At 42.7% G+C, this 25,000-nt stretch overlaps 1 protein-coding gene across 1 annotated transcript in view; it reads left to right on the top strand.

The window, feature by feature from the left end:
* Positions 1 to 5,080: 5,080 nt before the first annotated feature.
* Positions 5,081 to 25,000, top strand: part of LOC115177242 (voltage-dependent calcium channel gamma-7 subunit) — a 30,293-nt gene continuing 10,373 nt past the window's right edge. The window contains exons 1-4 of the mRNA XM_029737844.1: positions 5,081 to 5,345; positions 15,773 to 15,968; positions 16,466 to 16,552; positions 19,195 to 19,335. Of these exons, the coding sequence (XP_029593704.1) occupies positions 15,773 to 15,968; positions 16,466 to 16,552; positions 19,195 to 19,335 (424 nt within the window). The 5' untranslated portion in view covers positions 5,081 to 5,345. The remainder of the gene's footprint in view (positions 5,346 to 15,772; positions 15,969 to 16,465; positions 16,553 to 19,194; positions 19,336 to 25,000) is intronic.

Consider the following 25,000-nt stretch of genomic DNA (forward strand, 5'->3'; position numbering starts at 1 on the left):
CCACCTCCTCACCTCTCTCTCTGTCTCTACCTCCCACCACCTCACTCTCTCTCTGTCTCTACCTCCCACCTCCTCACCTGCTCTCTCTGTCTCTGCCTCCCACCACCTCACTAGCTCTCTCTTTCTCTGCCTCCCACCACCTCACTAGCTCTCTCTGTCTCTGCCTCCCACCACCTCACCTGCTCTCTCTGTCTCTGCCTCCCACCACCTCACTAGCTCTCTCTGTCTCTGCCTCCCACCTCCTCACCTGCTCTCTCTGTCTCTGCCTCCCACCTCCTCACCTGCTCTCTCTGTCTCTGCCTCCCACCACCTCACTAGCTCTCTCTTTCTCTACCTCCCACCACCTCACTAGCTCTCTCTGTCTCTGCCTCACACCACCTCACTAGCTCTCTCTTTCTCTGCCTCCCACCACCTCACCTGCTCTCTCTGTCTCTGCCTCCCACCTCCTCACCTGCTCTCTCTGTCTCTGCCTCCCACCTCCTCACCTGCTCTCTCTGTCTCTGCCTCCCACCACCTCACCTGCTCTCTCTTTCTCTGCCTCCCACCACCTCACCTGCTCTCTCTGTCTCTGCCTCCCACCTCCTCACCTGCTCTCTCTGTCTCTGCCTCCCACCTCCTCACCTGCTCTCTCTGTCTCTACCTCCCACCTCCTCACTAGCTCTCTCTGTCTCTACCTCCCACCTCCTCACCTGCTCTCTCTGTCTCTGCCTCCCACCACCTCACTAGCTCTCTCTGTCTCTGCCTCCCACCTCCTCACTAGCTCTCTCTGTCTCTACCTCCCACCTCCTCACCTGCTCTCTCTGCTTGGCTGCAGTGCTGAACCTCTTTCACTCTTTCTTTATCTTCCTCCTTTCATTCTACAGAAGATAATTAGTGTCTTGTCTCCTTCAGTCTGTCAAAATGACCCGCTGTGTTTCACACAAGCCTTTCTGGTTTATTTTCCTATGATGATAAACTATGTGTGTTCTAGCTGTAGTTTTATGATAGAGATGTATTTACTGTGTAATGACCACTGTTGCATCTGTAAAAATACATCTGATCTCATCATTCAAACTGACATTCCTGAATGTGTTTCTGTGTGGGTAACTTTTATATATGAAGCCTATACACACTTTGCACTTATCTTGGGTCAGTCAATCATTCTGAATTTTTGACATAACCTTCCTCCTCTCTCTCTCTCTCTCTCTCTCTCTCTCTTCTTGCCTATTTTTTCACCTCTCTCTTGTCTCTCCATCACCCTCTCTCTCTTTATTCACTCCTTTTCTTGCTCAATCTCATTTTCTCCCTAGCTGTTCTCTCCATCCCCCTTATCTCTCCTCTCTTTCTCCCCTCCATCCATCTCCCCTCTCTCTCTCTCTCACACACACTCACTCACTCACACGCACGCACTCACTCACTCACTCACTCACTCACTCTCCCCCATGAGGTCAGAATGTGCAGCAGTCTATTGATATCACTACTAAAAATATAGGATTCCTCCACCAGCCATCTAAAAATAGAACGGGGGACAGAGACCACAGGAGAAAAGGGAGGGGGGTAAGACGAAGAGAAGGGAGGGAGACAGAAGTTTACAGTGGGCTATATTTCCATTCCTATCTACTGTATCTAGTTAGTATCTACTGTATCTAGTTAGGATCTAGTTAGTATCTACTGTATCTGGTTAGTATCTACTGTATCTAGTTAGTATCTACTTAGTTTCTACTGTATCTAGTTCGTATCTACTGCATCTAGTTAGTATCTACTGTATCTCTTTAGTATCTACTGTATCTAGTTAGTATCAACTGTATATACTGTATCTCTTTAGTATTTACTGTATCTAGTTTGTATCTACTGTATCTAGTTAGTATCAATTGTATCTAGTTAGTATCTACTGTATCTAGTTAGTTTCTACTGTATCTAGTTAGTATCTACTGTATCTATTTAGTATCTACTGTATCTAGTTAGTATCTACTGTATCCAGTTAGTATCGACTGTATCTACTGTATGTACTGTATCTAGTTATTATCTACTGTATCTAGTCAGTATCTACTGTATCTAGTTAGTATCTACTGTATCTACTGTATGTACTGTATCTCGTTAGTATCTACTGTATCTCGTTAGTATCTACTGTATCTACTGTATGTACTGTATCTAGTTAGTATCTACTGTATCTAGTTAGTATCTACTGTATCTCATTAGTATCTACTGTATCTAGTGTATCTAGTTAGTATCTACTGTATCCAGTTAGTATCTACTGTATCTAGTTAGTATCTACTGTATCTCATTAGTATCAACTGTATCTATCTAGTATCTACTGTATCTCTAGTATCTACTGTATCTAGTTTGTATGTATTGTATCTCGTTATTATCTACTGTATCTAGTTAGTATCTACATGTATCCAGTTAGTATCTACTGTATCTCTTTAGTATCAACTGTTTCTATCTGGTATCTACTGTATCTAGTTAGTATCTACTGTATCTAGTTAGTATCAACTGTATATATCTAGTATCTACTCTATCTAGTTAGTATCTACTGTATCTAGTTAGTATCTACTGTATCTGGTTAGTATCTACTGTATCTAGTTAGTATCTACTGTATCTCGTTAGTTTCTACTGTATTTCTTTAGTATCTACTGTGTCTCATTAGTATCAACTGTATCTATCTAGTATCTACTGTATCTAGTTAGTATATACTGTATCTAGTTAGTGTCTACTGTATCTATCTAGTGTCTACTGTATCTAGTTAGTATCTACTGTATCTAGTTAGTTTCTACTGTATCTCATTAGTATCAACTGTATCTATCTAGTATCTACTGTATCTCTAGTATCTACTGTATCTAGTTTGTATGTATTGTATCTCGTTATTATCTACTGTATCTAGTTAGTATCTACATGTATCCAGTTAGTATCTACTGTATCCAGTTAGTATCTACTGTATCTAGTTAGTATCTACTGTATCTCATTAGTATCAACTGTATCTCTAGTATCTACTGTATCTAGTTTGTATGTATTTTATCTCATTATTATCTACTGTATCTAGTTAGTATCTACATGTATCCAGTTAGTATCTACTGTATCTCTTTAGTATCAACTGTTTCTATCTGGTATCTACTGTATCTAGTTAGTATCTACTGTATCTAGTTAGTATCAACGGTATCTATCTAGTATCTACTCTATCTAGTTAGTATCTACTGTATCTAGTTAGTATCTACTGTATCTGGTTTGTATCTACTGTATCTCGTTAGTTTCTACTGTATCTCTTTAGTATCTACTGTGTCTCATTAGTATCAACTGTATCTATCTAGTATCTACTGTATCTACTTAGTATCTACTGTATCTAGTTATTGTCTACTGTATCTATCTAGTGTCTACTGTATCTAGTTAGTATCTACTGTATCTAGTTAGTTTCTACTGTATCTCATTAGTATCAACTGTATCTATCTAGTATCTACTGTATCTACTTAGTATCTATTGTATCTAGTTAGCATCTACTGTATCTCGTTAGTATCTACTGTATCTACCTTATGCACTGTATCTAGTTAGTATCTACTGTATCTAGTTAGTATCTACTGTATCCAGTTAGTATCTACTGTATCTCGTTAGTATCGACTGTATCTACCTTATGCACTGTATCTGGTTAGTATCTACTGTATCTAGTTAGTATCTACTGTATCTAGTTAGTATCTACTGTATCTAGTTAGTTTCTACTGTATCTAGTTAGTATCTACTGTATCTAGTTAGTTTCTACTGTATCTCATTAGTATCAACTGTATCTATCTAGTATCTACTGTATCTACTTAGTATCTATTGTATCTAGTTAGCATCTACTGTATCTCGTTAGTATCTACTGTATCTACCTTATGCACTGTATCTAGTTAGTATCTACTGTATCCAGTTAGTATCTACTGTATCTCGTTAGTATCGACTGTATCTACTGTATGTACTGTATCTAGTTAGTATCTACTGTATCTAGTTAGTATCTATTGTATCTAGTTAGCATCTACTGTATCTCGTTAGTATCTACTGTATCTACCTTATGCACTGTATCTAGTTAGTATCTACTGTATTCAGTTAGTATCTACTGTATCTCGTTAGTATCGACTGTATCTACTGTATGTACTGTATCCAGTTAGTATCTACTGTATCTCGTTAGTATCGACTGTATCTACTGTATGTACTGTATCTAGTTAGTATCTAATGTATCTACTGTCAGCACCTCTAGATTGTAGTTACACATTCATGGTCACTGTCCACTAACAGTAGTGTGTGATAATGATGCTCTCTTTAATTTGAACACTCATGGCTTAATACATTTACACCACGGTGACAGGTCACATACAGGCTGCATAAATCTCCCTGAATATGCTTGAATGTTATCTGACTGTACAGTATTGTTTATGTTAAACTTCTGTAATAGTCTGCATCATTTTTTATTTAACCAGGCAAGTCTTAAGAAGAAATTCTTATTTACGATGACGGCCTACGCCGACAAACCTGGATGACGCTGGGCCGAATGTGCACCGCCCTATGGGACACTCAATCACGACCGGATGTGGTACAGCCTGAATTTGAACCAGGAACTGTAGTGACGCCTCTTGCACTGTGATACAGTGCCTTAGACCGCTGCGCCACTCGGGAGCCCATTACCTCCAAACTCATTTCTCTATTTAATAGGCACCTTGTGTGTGGAATGTGTGTCTCTAGGGCGTCAGACGGTTGTTAGGGGACCTTTTTACTGAAGAATGTGTCTGTTTTTTATCATTGTGTTTTGCTTTTCATGTATCGTTTTGTATAATTACATGTATTTTATTGTGCATATGAATGTGTAGTTTAATGTGTTTATTGTATTTTGACGTGTTTTATGGTAATATACAGGGCTCATCTGGAAAAGAGACGTTGGTCTCAGCATTGACTCCCTGTCAAAATAAAGGTTCAATAAAAATGTATTATTTTTAGCGTGCAGTTTGCTCCCCTGCATTTCCCTTCGTCTACATCCCCCCGCCCCCTCCCTCCCTCTCTCTCTCTCTCTCTCTCTCTCTCTCTCTCTTTCCTCGTGTGCCTTTCACACTCTCTCTCTCTCTCTCTTCTTCAGTCCCCCACTGTCCCTGTTGTACAGTATACTGTAGTTCCAGACCCACCGCAGCAGTGCTCATAGATAGTGTGAGTGAAAAGAGCGGGAGTTGGAGATTGTGAGGATGGGTAAGGGAGCGTAAGGGGGTAACACACATTCGAGAGAGGGAGTGAAAGAGGGGACAGAGAGATAGAGAGAGAGAGAACTGCGATATCCGCCAACCCTCCCAGGCGCGAGGTTCTTGATTACTGTCAAGCGCGCACACCATTCTGATATCGCTCCTGTGACAGCCAGGGTAAGTGTTTTTGCTCATAACCCAAAATATACAAACACATTTTAACTGAACCATTTTACCCTACTGCATGAGGTTTATAAGATTAAAGATATTAATAATAAACTACTTCAGTGAACACGTTCTGGTGTCGTGTAGCCAACATCTGCCAAAATGGTTTGTCTGTCGTGGATGGCTTTAATCTGTTACTGGAACGTCTATGTTATGTTGTCTAACTCACATGAACACATTTTAATGTTTGTCAGAGTCGCATTGGAGGATACAGTCTTCTTTGTCGCGCCTGGTCTGCCTATGTTTATCAATTCCAAACTCTCCGCGTGACAGTGTGGCAATGGAGGGGGTTGCAAACAACATTCTGAGGCATATTGTGTGTGTCGTGTGACATAAACTGGGACTACCGTATCTATAATAAACAGTAGAAATACACACACAGCGCTGTGGTAATAGATAGATGGGGAGAGACTGGTGAACTGAAGACCTCGCTGGTGGTAGCCTACTGGTGGAAATGATGGTCATTTCATGTACATTGGTCTGTAACCTACTGTGTTATTCCATCTATCTCTCCCTCGCTCTCTCTCTTTCTATCGCTCTCTCTCTCTGTTTAAATGTGCTGTCCTTTTACAGTGTGGCCACCGCTTTCTTAATTTCATTATCTAAACGTCCTTGCTGAATGAGTCACTGTGTGTGTTTGTGTGTGTGTGTGTGTGTGTGTGTGTGTGTGTGTGTGTGTGTGTGTGTGTGTGTGTGTGTGTGTGTGTGTGTGTGTGTGTGTGTGTGTGTGTGTGTGTGTGTGTGAGAGAGAGAGAGAGAGAGAGAGAGAGAGAGAGAGTCTCTGTGTGTGTGCTTTTTCCTGTGAGTAATTTTGACATGGAATAGTTTTTGTTGCTACTTAGTTATATCGTAGTTAATGCAAGTAATTAGTTTAGCACGTGCAGTGTGAGCACACCCAGCCCAGGGCATGCGTGTTCACGTGGGGTACTTCTTGCCTTTTTGGGCCAAGGTCTTTCCCTATATTAACCTACATCTGTTTCAGCCTCAGTCTCTCACTTTGTCTTCTTTGTCTTATAAACTCTGGAGGGGCTAATCCTGCCCTCCAGTCCTATTTTCACTGCAATCTCTCTCCCTCTCATTCACTTCTATCTCTTCTCTTTCTCTCTTTCTCTTATTCTCTCTCCCTCTCTCACCCTCTTTTTCACTCCTCTCTTCTTCTCTCTCTGTCTCTCTCCATCTGTCTTATTCTCCCTCACTCTCATTATCACTCTCCTTCGTTCTCTGACCCTCTCTCCTAGTTTCTGTAGACCAGGGCTGCCCAACCCTCTTCCTGGAGATCTATTGTCCTGTAGGTGTTCAGTCCAACCCTAGTTTAGCATATCTGATTCAGCTAGTTAAGGTCTTGTTGAGCAGCTAATAAGTATAATCAGGTGTGTTAAATTAGGGTTGGACTGAAAACCCACAGGATGGTGGATCTCCAGGAAGAGGGTTGGGCAGCCCTACTGTAGACACTTTGTTTGTGTTGTGGGCACTCATTTTCATCCATTCATCCATCACTCCCTCTCATCCATCACTTTAGCTCTCTCTCTCTCTCTCTGTCTCTCATTCCAGAGAGTATACCAGGTGAAGTGAACCTGCAGGTCTTTACAGATCTATCTCACCTAGTAGACTAAACTACAGGGTCATTACTGTCTGGTCCTGCTAGAAAAGAAACAACTAGAAAAGACTAGTTTAAAAGGGTTTTCCACCTCCGATCCTCAACCGGAGGTGCCGTGAACAGTGACCACATCATGACAACACCATGGAATATAGTTGTGGGAGCAGTAGTGGCAGAGACTGGCCTCACGTTAGTTCAGCACCACGGAGAGACCCCTCACAGCTTCACACACTGTCTAACACAGGTTTTTTCCAGATGGTGTGCAGATTTTTGCTCCAGTCCTTCAGTAACAAACCTGATTCAGATCATAGCCTAGACTGAAGATCAGGATTAGGTGATTATTTGAAACAGCTGAGTTAGTGATAGGATGGAGCGAAAAGCCTGCACACCCTGAAGCTCTGGAGAACCCCTTGAAGCAGTGGGAGTACTGTCCATGGTGCTAAACTGGGTGTTGAGCGTTCTGAACTGGACAGTAATAGTGCTGTCCATGGTGCTGCTGGACAGTGAGAGTTCTGTCCATGGTGCTGCTGGACAATAAGAGTGCTGTCCATGGTGCTGAAATGGACACTAAGGGTGCTGTCCATGGTGCTGAACTGGACAATGAGGGTGTTGTCCATGGTGCTGAGCTGGACAATGAGAGTGCTGTCCATGGTGCTGAACTGGACAATGAGGGTGCTGTCCAAGGATCCTGAACTTGACAGTGAGGGTGCTGTCCAAGGATCCTGAACTTGACAGTGAGGGTGCTGTCCATGGTGTTGAAGTGGACGGTGGGGGTGCTGTCCATGGTGCTGAACTGGACACTGAGAGTGCTGTCCATGGTGCTGAACTGGACACTGTGGGTGCTGTCCATGGTGCTGAAGTGGACAATGAGAGTGCTTTCCAATGTGCTGAACTGGACAATGAGAGTGCTGTCCATGGTGCTGAACAATGAGGGTGCTGTCCAAGGATCCTGAACTGGACATTGGACACTGGTGTTGTCCATGGTGCTGAACTGGACAATTAGAGTGCTGTCCATGGTGCTGAACTGGACAATGTGAGTGCTGTCCATGGTGCTGAACTGGACAATGAGGGTGCTGTCCAAGAATCCTGAACTTGACAGTGAGAGTGCTGTCCATGGTGCTGAACTGGACATTAGGAGTGCTGTCCAATGTTCTGAACTGGAACTTAATTGCAGCGTAAAGCATTTCACTTCACCAATGTTATGGCTTAAATGCTTTCATCAGAGTGTCCTTTTTTCATAGAATACATGAAGATCATGTTAGGGACCATGCAAATAGATACGCAATATTCAATTAAATGACATTTTAAAAACGTGATTAATCCCAGAGGGGCAATTACTTCTACAATACTTCTAATCTAGTGAAGGACCATATGTGAGCACTGTCACGCACATTCCAGTTGGCAGGACAGCATAGTGACATCACCGTGGCTGTGACCTGAAGTCAACTGGCACTTCTGGAGTGTCACGCTAACATCTGGCGCTGACTGGCAGAGAGGACATGGGACTGCCAAGTTTTGATGAGTCCTATCACCTCAATTTTTGGATATCATAATTTCCATTAAGTTATCTCCTCTGTGAATCGGAGGCGTCTGGTTCACAGTAAGTAATAGTTTCCACCATATAGCGTCTACCTATCCAGGCCTATCACATCACTGAGGGGGATTTGAGGGAAAAGAGTGTCTGCTAAAGGACTGAAATGTAAATGTCAGTGAGTGAGGGCACCAGGGAGGGGACAGCTTTTAGAAATACTGCAGAGTTGGGCTGACTCTTCACTGACCACTCCTTGTGTATTTCTTCCATTCATTCTTCATATCTGACTTCTTGTCTTGATTAAATCATCAAATCAAATTTATTTATATAGCCCTTCGTACATCAGCTGAAATCTCAAAGTGCTGTACAGAAACCCAGCCTAAAACCCCAAACAGCAAGCAATGCATGTGAAAGAAGCACGGTGGCTGGGAAAAACTCCCTAGGAAAAACTCCTGAGAAAGGCCAAAAACCTAGGAAGAAACCTAGAGAGGAACCAGGCTAAGAGGGGTGGCCAGTCCTCTTCTGGCTGTGCCGGGTGGATATTATAACAGAACATGGTCAAGATGTTAAAATGTTCGTAAATGACCAGCATGGTCAAATAATAATAATCATAGTAATTGTCGAGGGTGCAACAAGCACGTCCGGTGAACAGGTCAGGGTTCCGTAGCCGCAGGCAGAACAGTTGAAACTGGAGCAGCAGCATGGCCAGGTGGACTGGGGACAGCAAGGAGTCATCATGACAGGTAGTCCTGAGGCATGGTCCTAGGGCTCAGGTCCTCCGAGAGAAAGAAAGAAAGAGAGAAAGAGAGAATTAGAGAGAGCATATTTACATTCACACAGGACACCGGATAAGACAAGAGAATACTCCAGATGTAACAGACTGACCCTAGCCCCCCGACACATAAACTACTGCAGCATAAATACTGGAGGCTGAGACAGGAGGGATCAGAAGACACTGATTACTCCCTTACTTTTTTTGGACCTCTCCTCCTCCTCCTCCTCTCTGTCTCTCTTCTAGTCACTCCTCCTCTCCTCTCTGTCTCTCTTCTAGTCTCTCCTCCTCTCCTCTCTGTCTCTCTTCTAGTCACTCCTCCTATCCTCTCTCACCATCTCTCTCCTCCTCCTCTCCTCTCTGTCTCTCCTCCTCTCTGTCTCTCTTCTAGTCACTCCTCCTCTCCTCTCTGTCTCTCTTCTAGTCACTCCTCCTCTCCTCTCTGTCTCTCTTCTGGTCACTCCTCCTCTCCTCTCTGTCTCTCTTCTAGTCACTCCTCCTCTCCTCTCTGTCTCTCTTCTAGTCACTCCTCCTATCCTCTCTCACCATATCTCTCCTCCTCCTCTCCTCTCTGTCTCTCCTCCTTTCTGTCTCTCTTCTAGTCACTCCTCCTCTCTTCTCTGTCTCTCTTCTAGTCACTCCTCCTCTCCTCTCTGTTTCTCTTCTAGTCACTCCTCCTCTCCTCTCTGTCTCTCTTCTAGTCTCTCCTCCTCTCCTCTCTGTCTCTCTTCTAGTCACTCCTCCTATCCTCTCTCACCATATCTCTCCTCCTCCTCTCCTCTCTGTCTCTCCTCCTCTCTGTCTCTCTTCTAGTCACCCCTTCTCTCTGCCTCTCTTCTAGTCACTCCTCCTCTCCTCTCTGTCTCTCTTCTAGTCACTCCTCCTCTCCTCTCTGCCTCTCTTCTAGTCACTCCTCCTCTCCTCTCTGTCTCTCTTCTAGTCACTCCTCCTCTCCTCTCTGTCTCTCTTCTAGTCACTCCTCCTCTCCTCTCTGCCTCTCTTCTAGTCACTCCTCCTCTCCTCTCTGTCTCTCTTCTAGTCACTCCTCCTCTCCTCTCTGTCTCTCTTCTAGTCACTCCTCCTCTCCTCTCTGTCTCTCTTCTAGTCTCTCCTCCTCTCCTCTCTGTCTCTCTTCTAGTCACTCCTCCTATCCTCTCTCACCATCTCTCTCCTCCTCCTCTCCTCTCTGTCTCTCCTCCTCTCTGTCTCTCTTCTAGTCACTCCTCCTCTCCTCTCTGTCTCTCTTCTAGTCACTCCTCCTCTCCTCTCTGTCTCTCTTCTGGTCACTCCTCCTCTCCTCTCTGTCTCTCTTCTAGTCACTCCTCCTCTCCTCTCTGTCTCTCTTCTAGTCACTCCTCCTATCCTCTCTCACCATCTCTCTCCTCCTCCTCTCCTCTCTGTCTCTCCTCCTCTCTGTCTCTCTTCTAGTCACTCCTCCTCTCTTCTCTGTCTCTCTTCTAGTCACTCCTCCTCTCCTCTCTGTCTCTCTTCTAGTCTCTCCTCCTCTCCTCTCTGTCTCTCTTCTAGTCTCTCCTCCTCTCCTCTCTGTCTCTCTTCTAGTCACTCCTCCTATCCTCTCTCACCATATCTCTCCTCCTCCTCTCCTCTCTGTCTCTCCTCCTCTCTGTCTCTCTTCTAGTCACTCCTCCTCTCCTCTCTGTCTCTCTTCTAGTCGCTCCTCCGCTCCTCTCTGTCTCTCTTCTAGTCGCTCCTCCTCTCCTCTCTGTCTCTCTTCTAGTCACTCCTCCTCTCCTCTCTGTCTTTCTTCTGGTCACTCCTATCTTCTCATCATATCTCTCATCCTCCTCTCCTCTCTGTCTTTCTTCTAGTTGCTCCTTCTATTATCTATGTCTCTCTTTTGGTCACTCCTATCCTCTCTCATCATATCTCTCCTCCTCCTCTCCTCTCTGTCTCTCTTCTAGCTATTCCCCCTCCTCTTCTTTCCATATCTCTGTCTTTAGTCAGATCTATTTTCCTCTGTATCTGTGAATGAATGTCTCTGACTGGTCCTCCTTATCTAGCCCCAGATTCTGTACTGTCATGTCTCTTCTCCTTGGACCCCACACACACATACACACACAATGTCCCCCCCCCCCCCCCCCCCCCAGACCCATGCGTCTCCACTCAGCTCTGGGGGCTCCGCTGAGTCACCACACAGACTGGAGAGAAAACACAGGGAGAGAAATATGACCAGGTGAAAATGGTGGAGGAGAGAAGGAGAGAAGGAGAGAGGGAAGGACACTGAGGAATGAAACGGGAAGGGGAAAACATTGGGAAGAGGGTGAAAATTAAGATGTGAAAGGGATAAAGAAGTAAGGGGAAGACGTGAAGAGAAGGAAAGAAACAGAGGGAAGGAGAAAGAAGGAAGTAGAAATAGAGGGATAAGGAGAGAATGAGAAGGATATCCAATTAGGAGGGAGACAGTCTCTGAGCTAACACCATTTCATCAGTATGCTAAAGTAATTATCACCTAATAATCCACAACAGCAAATCAGTAGTATAAATAACATATGCATGTAGAGTTTTACTAGCTCTTTCCATAGTTATCCTCCGTTCACTGTCTGTCTGTCTGTCTTCCTTCCTGTCTTTGTCTTCTTATCTGTTTTCCTCCGTTGAATCTGTCTCTCTCTCCACCCTATTCTTAATTCCCTTCTCCCAGCTCTTTAAGTCCCTCTCCGCCTGCCTGCCCCCATCCCTTCCAATCCTCCCATCCCTCACTCACAAAGCCAGGCTCCATTCACTCTTCCTTCTCCATTCAATCCTCCTTCACTCTCCATTCATCCCTCCTTCCCTCTCCATTCATCCCTCCTTCCCTCTCCATTCGCTCCATTCACTGCACAATAAGCACATCCATAGGAGATGCCTTCTCTCCCAGCATGCTTTGCCAGTGGGATAGGGACTCAGTGCAGTTAATGTCACTCTGGGTAGAAGCTGCCCATAGCCACAGATCTAGAATCAGCTTCCCCTCCTCACTTCCTATCCTTAACCATTAGCGTGATAAATGAGAAACTGAGCATAGACTGGAAGCTCATCTCCGACGAAGACACTTACTCTGAAACAGCATTGAGGACCACTGACCAAATTACTCTTCAGGGTGATGTGAGGACACAATGGACAAGAGCAGTGTACAATATACAAGAGGCGATTGTGTCGCAAATGGGTGATGAATGAACACACAGGGTGAATTAACACACACACACCCAGCGTGCTGACTGGGGAGGGAGGATATGCAGTGCAGTGTTGGCCAGTCAACCAGCACTAAGGCCTGGAAAGTTAATGTCGGAATCACAATGGAACCTGTGTGTGCTTGTTAATGATCATTAACTTGGCCCTCATCATCTCTCTGCCCTTTGACCTTTTCTGCGATTGGTTCCCAAATGGATGTGTAATAATTCCTTTTTAGTGACAAAATGACATGTTTGTGTGCCCTTACAAAAAAACACACATCAAATTTGCAGTTTCACATGGGAAATAGCTGTTTTCACATGTATTACATTTAGAGTTCACATGTTAACGCCATCTTTTCACATGTGCCTCACAAAACTTTTACATGTGAAAATCTCACTTTCTCATGTGGAATCACATGTAAAAATCTAAAAATCTAACTTTCACATATGATTGTTTTTCACATGTGAACTTGCAATTCCACATGTGAAAGTGAAAATCTAATTTGCAGTCTCACATGTAAGAAAACTCCACATTTACTCCAATGTTTGTAAACAAAGTAAATGTAAACAAACACTGTATAGATTAAAAACTATATAGGTTAAAACTATCATTTTGATATCATGGATGGTCAGTCCAGAGCATAGGCTATGGATTTGAGAGTGGTTGCGTTTCTCCAGCCCCATCCATCAGCTTTTTACCTAAACTGTGCCGGGGAGCCCACTTTGTTAATGTTTAAATTAAGGATTGCCGCTTTAAACAACATACGGTGCAATTTTCTAGTGAGTAACTTACTTTTTTGTGCCATTAATATCAATTTAAAAAACTGATGTCGAAAACAAAATTCTTAGTATTGCAAACAAAAATAATGATATTGAAAGCAAAACATAAACCCAAATGTATTGAGAGTAAAATATATATTGCAAGGAAACCATTTTTCAACGCAAGAGTAAATCATTTGTAAATGGATGCAAAACAAATATTTTCTGTAAAACATTTTGAATGATACTGTAATTAAATAAAACGTCTCTCTTTCATGCAAGTTTCCCTATAGTTGATTATTTTACCCTGGCATTTGCTGTCACTGCCTTTTTTCAAGTTTTGGCACATTCCAGCATCATGGTACCCTGCATCCCACTGCTGGTTTGCCTCTGAAGCTAAGCAGGGTCGTTTCTGGTTGGTCCCCAAATGGGAGACCAGACGAGTATACCAAAAAGCCGGATTAGTGATTTAGCGAGATCTGTCATACCAGAATGTGTGCAAACTCAGAATTTCGGCCTCCAGAAAGAGAGCTTGAAAGAGAGCCTTATCTTCAGATGCTTGTTCTTCACTATGGCCTGACTCCTTGGAAAATCCACTTGACATCGGAGCCTGCATTGTTCGCCGTACTTTACAAAGGGAACTAATTATTGGACCTCAAATACATCCTTTAGATCATTCCGAAAAATTAATTTTTGAACATTATCATTTTTCAGCACAATCACTCATATATCTGGAAAATTTACTCAACCCACATATAGCAAATGTCACCCAACGCGGTTTCGCGTTGACTGCTATACAAACTCTGTGTATTGCTTGGAGATTTTTTGCCACTGGAAATATCCTGTACAATGTGGGCGATGCTGAACTATATGGCAAGGCAACGGTGTCTAGAGCCGGAAGAAGTCTGCCTCTCATTGGAGATATTTTTTTTTATGTCTGTGTTGCATTCCCTGGCCATCAAGTTGTCCATATAATCAAGGAGAACTTTTACAGAATCACAGGTACAGTAGGCTGCGATCAGTTGACTGCCAGCGATGCTTTGCTAATCTCAAATTAATCAACCTAGACAACATGATAAAAATAATACATCGCCTAATTCATCCCGCAGATTTTCTAAACATCATTGGTGTTATAGATGGACACATATCTCCCATTCAAACACCCTCTGGACCAAATGAAGGAGACTACGTGAATAGAAACAACTTTAACAGCATAAACAAACAGGTAGCGACTGAACACTGTAGCCTAAACTTTCACCAAAACAAATCATTTTCACAAACAGTCATTGAATTCAATGGTCTTCCTTCCTTCTTTTGTCGAATGATCTGACTCCCATGGGGTTACAACTAAACATTGAACAACATTGCTGCCCGTGTTGTCATCAAAGCACTCTATGAATTCAACACATCACCCTACATGGGCTATGGAATGGTCCTACCATTGCAATTGTGACATAGGTTACTACAATTTACATATTAGGCCATAGCCTTAACACGTAATATCACCAGCGTTGCAATAAAAGTGCTCTATAAAGTGAAAGCATTGTTACTAATCAGCCATATGTGTAAACTAGGCCTATTAGATATTAGAACCATTTAACACTGTCTGCAGTTGTCTGCCAGACTCCCTCTCTGGCTTTTGCGGCGGCAGATGTATTACTTTTTGGGAGAAATATCATATTCGTTGGTGTTTTACAATTGTTTCTTGTTCTAGACTTTTGAAATATTGGGCTCTGTCTTTTGACTCCATATCTGTCCTTTTTTTCTGTCATTGACAGAGAACCTTTTTGAATGTTGCGTGCACGTGCCAGTTGATCAACCAATCTGCTTCACTTAGCCTAATAACTTAAACGAAAAGCAGCGGTTCTGGAACCAAGAAATCCTGGACTTCCTCATCTGGTTAAGACAAGCCTGATATGTTCAGGAAATCCTGAATTTGTTAAACCATATTTCTGGAATACCCCTCAGATGTAGCTGGAAGTGGTAAAAAAATAAACACGTTCATTTTTTTCATGAGGGAAAACACCTGAAAAATGTACATGTGAAACTTCACAAGTGTTCGAAAACCACATGTATCTGACTCATGTTTCTTTGTAAGGGTGTGTGTGTGTGTGTGTGTGTGTGTGTGTGTGTGTGTGTGTGTGTGTGTGTGTGTGTGTGTGTGTGTGTGTGTGTGTGTGTGTGTGTGTGTGTGTGTGTGTGTGTGTGTGTGTGTGTGTGTGTGTGTGTGTTGGTGTAGTATTCAAGCTACTGTAGCCCCTGACATGTTGTGTAGTGGTTAATATTACAAAGAGTGGTAGAGAAACAAACGCTTTCTCTCAGCATGACTTCTGAACGAGGTATCTGTCTCCCTCCCTCTCTCTTTCCCTCTCTCTGTAAATGAGTTCAATCTATAAGTCTGACTTAAAATTAAAAGAGTTTTCTGTCTCTCTCTTTGCTTTGTCTCTCGCTCCTCTCTGAAGACTTCATGCAATAAGTCTGACTTATCCTTGCTCTCTCTCCTTCTCCTTCCCTCCTCTCCCTCCTCTCCTCCCGCTCTCCCTCTGTCTCTAGATGAGTTCGTGCAGTAGCAGAGCGCTGACCATCCTGTCCACGGTGTTTGGGGCGTGTGGTCTACTGCTGGTGGGTGTGGCTGTGTCTACAGACTACTGGCTGCTGATGGAGGAGGGCATCGTGCTGCAGCAGAACCAGAGCATGGAGGTCAAGATGGCCCTGCACTCTGGCCTCTGGAGGGTTTGCTTCGTGGCGGGTACATATGACCTCTGACCCTCAATAGCAGTGGTGACCTGACCAATCTGCTCCGGATAGAATTAGCCATAGTTAGTCTAGGATCAGTTCACTCCTTCTAAATCTGAATCTTAACCATTAGGGGAAAATTCAAAACAGACCTTATATCAGTGCAACTTCACAATCTCAATGTTATATACTGTATTATTTGTTCATTAACGTATGCAGGTGCGGACTGGCCATCTGGCATTTTGGGGAAATGCCAGATGGGCTGGTCCATTTTTTGCCTAACTTGTTTTCTTTGTGCAAAATTATAATTAACTGGCAAAACATGGGGGCCTCAAATAACAAAATGGGCCAGTGTGGGGGCCTCAAAGAAAAAAATGGTCCATCATGTTAGAAATGGTAGGGCAGATTTTTGGTCCCAGTCCACCCCTGCATGTATGTATCTGCCTCCCTCTCTCTTTCTCATTCAAGCCTCAATTTTATACACTCCTCTTTCTTTCCCTTCTCTCTCAGGGACAGAGAATGGGAGATGTGTGGCGTCAGAGTATTTCACTGAGCCAGAGATAGAGATCACCACAGAGAATACTGCTAACATTCTGAGTGAGTATACTGTACCCTACACTTACAACTTTACACTGCATGCTCAGCATAGAGCTCACCAACTTGTAGCCCTAAAGAACAGGAATGAGTTACCTCTGGTTTGTTCAGCCATTAATGGCTCGTTGGCCAAAGCCTATGGGGAAATTCATTGGGGTTTTGGAGGGGTTTTGGATAAACAGAGAAAAAAATAAGTTCTATGGTTAACACAGGCATAGGAGATCTTATACATTTTGTTCTATGAGATAATAGCAGTCAGTTAACATGGCATTTATTAATTATTATGAAGCCTTTATGTAATTTATGTGTTTGTTATGATTACATACATTTGAAGTCGGAAGTTTACATAAACTTAGTTTGGAGTCATTGAAATTCGTTTTTCAACCAATCCACAAACTTCTTGTGAACAAACTATAGTTTTGGCAAGTCGGTTAGGACATCTACTTTGTGCATGACACAAGTACATTTTCCAGCAATTGTTTCTAAACAGATTATTTCACTTATAATTCACTGTATCACAATTCCAGTGGGTCAGAAGTTTACATACACTAAGTTGACTGTGCCTTTAAACAGCTTGGAAAATTCCAGAAAATTATGTCATGGCTTTAGAAGCTTCTGATAGGCTAATTGACATCATTTGAGTCAATTGAACGTGTACCTGCGGATGTATTTGAAGGACTACCTTCAAACTCAGTGCATCTTTGCTTCACATCATGGGAAAATCAAAAGAAATCAGCTAAGATCTCAGAAAAACAATTGTAGACCTCCACAAGTCTGGTTCATTCTTGGGAGTGTCACATTCGTCAAAAGGAGTCGACCAAGGTGCAGCTTGGAATATGTTCATCTTGTAATTTAATGCAAAAATGAACACTTTACACATAAACAAAAATGACAGCCGACAGTTCTGTCAGGTACTTACAACTAAACAGAAAGCAAACTACCCACAAACCCCAAAGGAAAACAGGCTGCCTAAGTATGGTTCCTAATCAGAGACAACAATAGACAGCTGCCTCTGGTTAGGAACCATACTCGGCCCAACACAAAGAAATACAAAACATAGAATGCCCACCCCACACCCTGACCTAACCACATAGAGAAACAAACCCTCTCTCTCAGGTCAGGGCGTGACAGGGAGCAATTTCCAAACGCCTGAAGGTACCACGTTCATCTGTACAAGCAATAGTACCCAAGTACAAACACCATGGGACCACGCAGCCGCCATACCGCTCAGGAAGGAGACGCGTTCTGTCTCCTAGAGATGAATGTACTTTGGTGCGAAAAGTGCAAATCAATCCCGGAACAACAGCAAAGGACCTTGTGAAGATGCTGGAGGAAACAGGTACAAAAGTAGCTATATCCACAGTAAAACGAGTCCTATATCGACATAACCTGAAAGGCCGCTCAGCAAGGAAGAAGCCACTGCTCCAAATCCACCATAAAAAAGCCAGACTATGGTTTGCAACTGCACATGGGGACAAAGATCGTACTTTTTGGAGAAATGTCCTCTGGTCTGATGAAACAAAAATAGAACTGTTTGGCCATAATGACCATCGTTATGTTTGGAGGAAAAAGGGGGAGGCTTGCAAGCCGAAGAACACCATCCCAACCGTGAAGCACGGGGGTGGCAGCATCATGTTGTGGGGGTGCTTTGCTGCAGGAGGGACTGGTGCACTTCACAAAATAGATGGCATCATTAGGGAGGTAAATTATGTGGATATATTGAAGCAACATCTCAAGACATCAATCAGGAAGTTAAAGCTTGGCCGCAAATTGGTCTTCCAAATGGACAATGACCCCAAGCATACTTCCAAAGTTGTGGCAAAATGGCTTAAGGACAACAAAGTCAAGGTACTGGAGTGGCCACCACAAAGCCCTGATCTCAATCCCATAGAAAATTTGTGGGCAGAACTGAAAAAGCGTGTGCGAGCAAGGAGGCCTACAAACCTGACTCAGTTACACCAGCTCTGTCAGGAGGAATGGGCCAAAATTAACCAAACTTATTGTAGGATGCTTGTGGAAGTCTACCCAAAACGTTTGACCCAAGTTAAACAATTTAAAGGAAATGCTACCAAATACTAATTGAGTGTATGTAAACTTCTGACCCACTGGGAGTGTGATGAAAGAAATAAAATCTGAAATTAATCATTCTCTACTATTATTCTGACATTTCACATTCTTAAAATAAACTGGTGATCCTAACTGACCTAAAACAGGGATTTTTACTAGGATTAAATGTCAGGAATTGTGAAAAACTGAGTTTCAATGTATTTGGCTAAGGTGTATGTAAACTTCCGACTTCAACTGTAAATGCTTAAAAATTCACAAAAAGTGACGTTAGCTGATGATTATCTCATAGAACAAAATGTGTAAGGTCTCCCTAAGCCTGTGTATACAACATACCTTATTTTTGGCATTTATCCAAAACCCCTCCAAAACCTCAATTCATTTCCCCATAGGCTTTGGCCAATGAGCCATGGCGAAGTTGATGCCTACAAAAAGGCGCCATTACTATTGCTCTCTATTATGGTTAGCGCATAACATTTGACCTCTAATACTGTAACCCTGTAGAGATGGTGCGGACAGCCACTCAATTTCCCATGGTGTCTCTGCTATGACCTCTAACCTCTAACACTGTGACCCTGTAGAGATGGTGCGGACGGCCACTCCATTCCCCATGGTGTCTCTGCTTTTCGTCTTCACGGCCTTTGTCATCAGTAACATCGGACACATCCGGCCCCAGCGCACCATCCTGGCCTTCGTTTCCGGGATCTTCTTCATCCTGTCAGGTAGATAGGCCACTCCATCTGGCTTTGATTATTACTGCCTTCATCCATCCTCTCAGGTAGACAGGCCACTCGATCTGGCCTTGATTATTACTGCCTTCATCCATCCTCTCAGGTAAATAGGCCACTCGATCTGGCCTTGATTATTACTGCCTTCATCCATCCTCTCAGGTAAATAGGCCACTCCATCTGGCCTTGATTATTACTGCCTTCATCCATCCTCTCAGGTAAATAGGCCACTCCATCTGGTCTTGATTATTACTGCCTTCATCCATCCTCTCAGGTAAATAGGCCACTCCATCTGGCCTTGATTATTACTGCCTTCATCCATCCTCTCAGGTAAATAGGCCACTCCATCTGGTCTTGATTATTACTGTATGTGTCCATATCCTCTGTCACTCCTGAGTCATGTTAATTTGAACAAGGCTTATCTGTGTGTGATGATTCATATCTGGCCCCTTCTGTCTCCTTCCAACTGTGATTGATTATTACTGTCTTCATCCTGTTTCAGCCCAGCCACTCCATCATTGCTCTATTTCTACTTTTGGATGTCTCCTGTACCACCTGAACAGGGTCTGACATTTATTACTGCAAATAATATCTCTGATTAAGGTCACGTTGAGCAGAACAATCACTGGTGTCATCAGGAATTTCTGTTGACAATGGTTCATTCTAAAATGTGTCTACATACAGTACCAGTCAAAAGTTTAGACACACCTACTCATTCCATGGTTTTTCTTTATTTGTACTATTTTCTACATAGTAGAATAATAATGAAGACATCAAAACTATGAAATAACACATATGGAATCATGTAGTAACCAAAACAGTGTTAAACAAATCAAAATATATTTTATATTTCAGATTCTTCAAAGTAGCCACCCTTTGCCTTTATGACAGGTTTGCACACTCTTGGCATTCTCTCAACCAGCTTCACCTGGAATACATGTCAATTAACAGGTGTGCCTTGTTAAAAGTTAATTTGTGTTCTTTCTTCTTAATGCGTTTAGCCAATCAGTTGTGTTGTGACAAGGTAGGGATGGTATACAGAAGATAGCCCTATTTGGTAAATACCAAGTCCATATTATGGCAAGAACAGCTCAAATAAGCAAAGAGAAATGAGAGTCCATTATTACTTTAAGACATGAAGATCAGTCAATCCGGAAAATTTCAAGGATGTTGAAAGTTTCTTCAAGTGCTGTCGCAAAAACCATCAAGCGCTGGCTCTCATGGGGTCCGCCAAAGGAAAGGAAGACCCAGAGTTACCTCTGCTGCAGTTCATTAGAGTTAACTGCACCTCAGATTGCAGCCCAAATGATTGCTTCACAGAATTCAAGTAACAGACACATCTCAACATCCACTGTTCTGTGGAGTCTGAGTGAATCAGGCCTTCATGGTTGAATTGCTGCAAAGAAACCACATCAAAAGGACACCAATTAGAAGAAGATACTTGCTTGGGCCAAGAAACATGAGCAAATGACATTAGACCGGTGGAAATCATCTGTCCTTTGGTCTGATGAGTCCAAATTTTTGATTTTTGGTTTCAACCACCATGTCTTTGTGAGACGCAGAGTAGGTGAACAGATGATCTCTGCATGTGTGGTTCCCACCGTGAAGCATGGTGAAGGAGGTGTGATGGTGTGGGGGTGCTTTGCTGGTGACACTGTCTTTGATTTATTTAGAATTCAAGGCACACTTAACCAGCATGACTACCACAGCATTCTGCAGCGATACGCCATCCAATCTGGTTTGCGCTTAGAGGGACTATCATTTGTTTTTCAACAGGACAATGACCCAAAACATACCTCCAGGCTGTGTAAGGGCTATTTGACCAAGAAGGAGAGTGATGGAGTGCTGCATCAGATGACCTGGCCTCCACAATCACCCGACCTCAACCCAATTGAGATGGTTTGGGAGTTGAACCGCAGAGTGAAGGAAAAGCAGCCAACAAGTGCTCAGCATGTGGGAACTCCTTCAAGACTGTTGGAAAAGCATTCCAGGTGAAGCTGGTTGAGAGAATACCAAGGGTGTGCAAACCTGTCATCAACACAAAGGGTGTCTACTTTGAAGAATCTAAAATCTAAAACATATTTTGATTTGTTTAACACTTTTTTTGTTACTACATGATTCCATGTGTTATTTTATAGTGTTGATGTCTTCACTACAATGTAGAAATGTTGAAAATAGTACAAATTAAGAAAAATCCTAGAATGAGTAGGTGTGTCCAAACTTTTTGACTGGTACTGTATTTTGTATTGTAAATCAGAGAAATATCTATCCTCTGTGAAGTTGTTTAGGGACTTTTCTGCTTTGTAGTTCACTCTCCTGACCAGGAGGCAGCAGTGATGAGGGAGCTCCCTATTCTCTCTATGGAAGAGAGAGAGAGAGAGATGAGAAGATATCAAGAATGGCACTCAAAACATAACAATTCACCTATGATATGTTAGGAAAAACAGGTATATTATTTAAGCCCAAAAAGCAGTCATTATAATCACATTCCTGCCTTTGCTGTGGTTTGTTTGTAACACAGCAGCATTTCGCAAACTCGGTCCTGGCCCCCTTGCATGCTCCCTCTCTCTCTCTCTCTCTCTCTCTCTCTCTCTCTCTCTCTCTCTCTCTCCTATCTCTCTGTCTGTGGGTGTGGGTGAGTGAGGGTATTTTAGTATGCCAGTGTTACTTATTTAGGTAAAGATGATGAACCTCTACATTATAACTGACAGGACATGGTTTCCATGCACTTTCCTTTTACATTCACAGCCTATACTGACTGCCAGGCTCCCGGTGTACAGAACAGATGCTCAGACAGAATGACATTTTAATTGTACATACACCATATATGTATGCGTCTCTATGTGTGTTCTAATTGTACATTCTCTACATATGGGGTATCACATGCATTTTAATGTTGTATAAATGGTTTGCGCAGAAGAGTGTTATTTTAATGTTGCATGTGGAGTTTTTCCAATGAGGAAGGTCTTCTCTAGCTCTTTGCTGAAAGCTGCTCGGTGTCTATATCCCACAGAAAGGTCTTACAGCATACACAGAGCATCACAGCTACAGGGGACTGGCTTAATGTCCTGTCCTCTACCATATCATTTTGAATGGGGGAGTCCTCACTCACTCTCTCTCTCAAAACAATTCAGTTTAAGGGCTTTATTGACATGGGAAGCATATGTTAACATTGGCAAAGCAAGTGAAGTAGATAATAATCAAAAGTGAAATAAACAATAAAAATTAACAGTAAACATTACACACAAGTTCGAAAAGAATAAAGACATTTCAAATGTCATATTATGTCTATATACAGTGTTGTAGCGATGTGCAAATAGTACAAAAGGGAAAACAAATAAACATAAATATGGGTTTTATTTACAATGGTGTTTGTTCTTCACTGGTTGCCCTTTTCTTGTGTGAACAGGTCACACATCTTGCTGCTGTGATGGCACACTGTGGTATTTCACCCAGTAGATATGGGAGTTTATCAAAATTGGGTTTGTTTTCTAATTCTTTGTGGATCTGTGTAATCTGAGGGAAATATGTGTCTCTAATATGGTCATACATTTGGCAGGAGGTTAGGAAGTGCAGCAGTTTCCACCTCATTTTGTGGGCAGTGTGCACATAGCCTGTCTTCTCTTCAGAGCCAGGTCTGCCTACGGCAGCCTCTCTCAATCGCAAGGCTATGCTCACTGAGTCTGTACATAGTCAAAGCTTTCCTTAATTTGGGGTCAGTCACAGTGGTCAGGTATTCTGCCACTGTGTACTCTCTGTTTAGGGCTAAATAACATTCTAGTTTGCTTTGGTTTTTTTGGTAAATCTTTCCAATGTGTCAAGTATTTATATTTTTGTTTTCTCATGATTTGGTTGGGTCTAATTGTGTTGCTGTCCTGGGGCTCTGCGGGGTCTTTATGTGTTTGTAAACAGAGCCCCAGGACCAGCTTGCTCAGGGGACTCTTCTCCAGGTTCGTCTCTCTGTAGGTGATGGCTTTGTTATGGAAGGTTTGGTAATCACTTCCTTTTAGGTGGTTGTAGAATTTAAGATCTCTTTTCTGGATTTTGATAATTAGTAGGTATTGGCCTAATTCTGCTCTGCATGCATTATTTGGTATTTTACATTGTACACAGAGGATATTTTTGCAGAATTCTGCATGCAGAGTGTCAATCTGTTGTTTGTTCCATTTTGTGAATTCTTGGTTGGTGAGCGGAACCCAGACCTCACAACCATAAAGGGCAACGGGTTCTATAACTGATTTAAGTATTTTTAGCCAGATCCTAATTGGTATGTCAAATTTGATCTTCCTTTTGATGGCATATAAGGCCCTTCTTGCCTTGTCTCTCAGATCGTTCACAGCTTTGTGGAAGTTACCTGTGGCGCTGATGTTTAGGCCAAGGTATGTATAGTTTTTGTGTGCTCTGGGGCAACGGTGTCTAGATGGAATTTGTATTCGTGGTCCTGGCAACTGGTCCTTTTTTGGAACACCATTCTTTTTGTCTTGCTGAGATTTACTGTCAGGGCCCAGGTCTGACAAAACTCTGTGCAGAAGATCTAGGTACTGCAGTAGGCCCTCCCTGGTTGGGGACAGAAGCACCAGATAATCAGCAAACGGTAGACATTTGACTTCCGATTCTAGTAGGGTGAGGCCGGGTGCTGCAGACTGTTCTAGTGCCCTCATCAATTTGTTGATATATATATATATATATATATATATATATATATATATATATATATATGATGAAGAGGGTGGGGCTGTCTCACCCCACAGCCCTGTGGAAAGAAATGTGTGTGTTTTTTGCCAATTTTAACCTTGCACTTGTTGTTTGTGTACATGGATTTATTAATGCTGTATGTTTTTCCCTCTACATCACTTGCCAAATTGAGGCAAAAGCTTTTTTTTAAACAACTAAGCTTGAGAAGACTTTGCCTTTGTTTTGGTTTGTTTGTTTGTCAATTAGGGTGTGCAGGGTGAATATGTGGTCTGTCGTACGGTAATCTCTCTCTCTCACACACACTTTCTCTTTTCTTTGCTCAGCTCTTGGCATTGCAGGGCTTGGTAATGATATGAGAGGGGGTCACTGTATTTTAGATGTTTCCAAAACTTAATTGGTCTTTTTGGAGTTTTTATTATTAGTGGATATTGGCCTAATTCTGCCCTGCATGCATTGTTTGTAGTTTTCCTCTGGACATGTAGGAGAATCTTACAGAACTCTGCATGCAGGGTTTCAATGGGGTGTTTGTCTCATTTGGTGAAATCTTGTTTTGCAAGTGGACCACACACCTCGCTGCCCTAAAGTGCAATTGGTTCAATGACATATTCAATTAGTTTTAGCCAAATTTTAATAGGTATTTCAATTTGAATTGGCTTTTTAATGGCGTAGAATGCCCTGCGTGCTTTCTCTCTCAGTTCATTCAGTGCCTCATCTCTCTCTCTCTCTCTCTCTCTCTCTCTCTCTCTCAGGGTGTCAGTGGTAATGTCCTGCTGCTCTCTCTTGCTCAGTCTCTATCTCTCTCTCAGTCCCTATCTCTCTCTGTCCCTCTCTCTGTTCATCTCTCTCTCTCTCTGTCCTCTCCGTTCATCTCTCTCGCTCTCTTTCTCTCTGGGTGTCAGTGGTAATGTCCTGCTGCGTGCTCTCTCTCTCTCTCTCTCTCTCTCTCTCTCTCTCTCTCTCTCTC

This window comes from Salmo trutta, chromosome 37 (assembly GCF_901001165.1).
Source record: "Salmo trutta chromosome 37, fSalTru1.1, whole genome shotgun sequence".
Classification (NCBI taxonomy): domain Eukaryota; kingdom Metazoa; phylum Chordata; class Actinopteri; order Salmoniformes; family Salmonidae; genus Salmo; species Salmo trutta.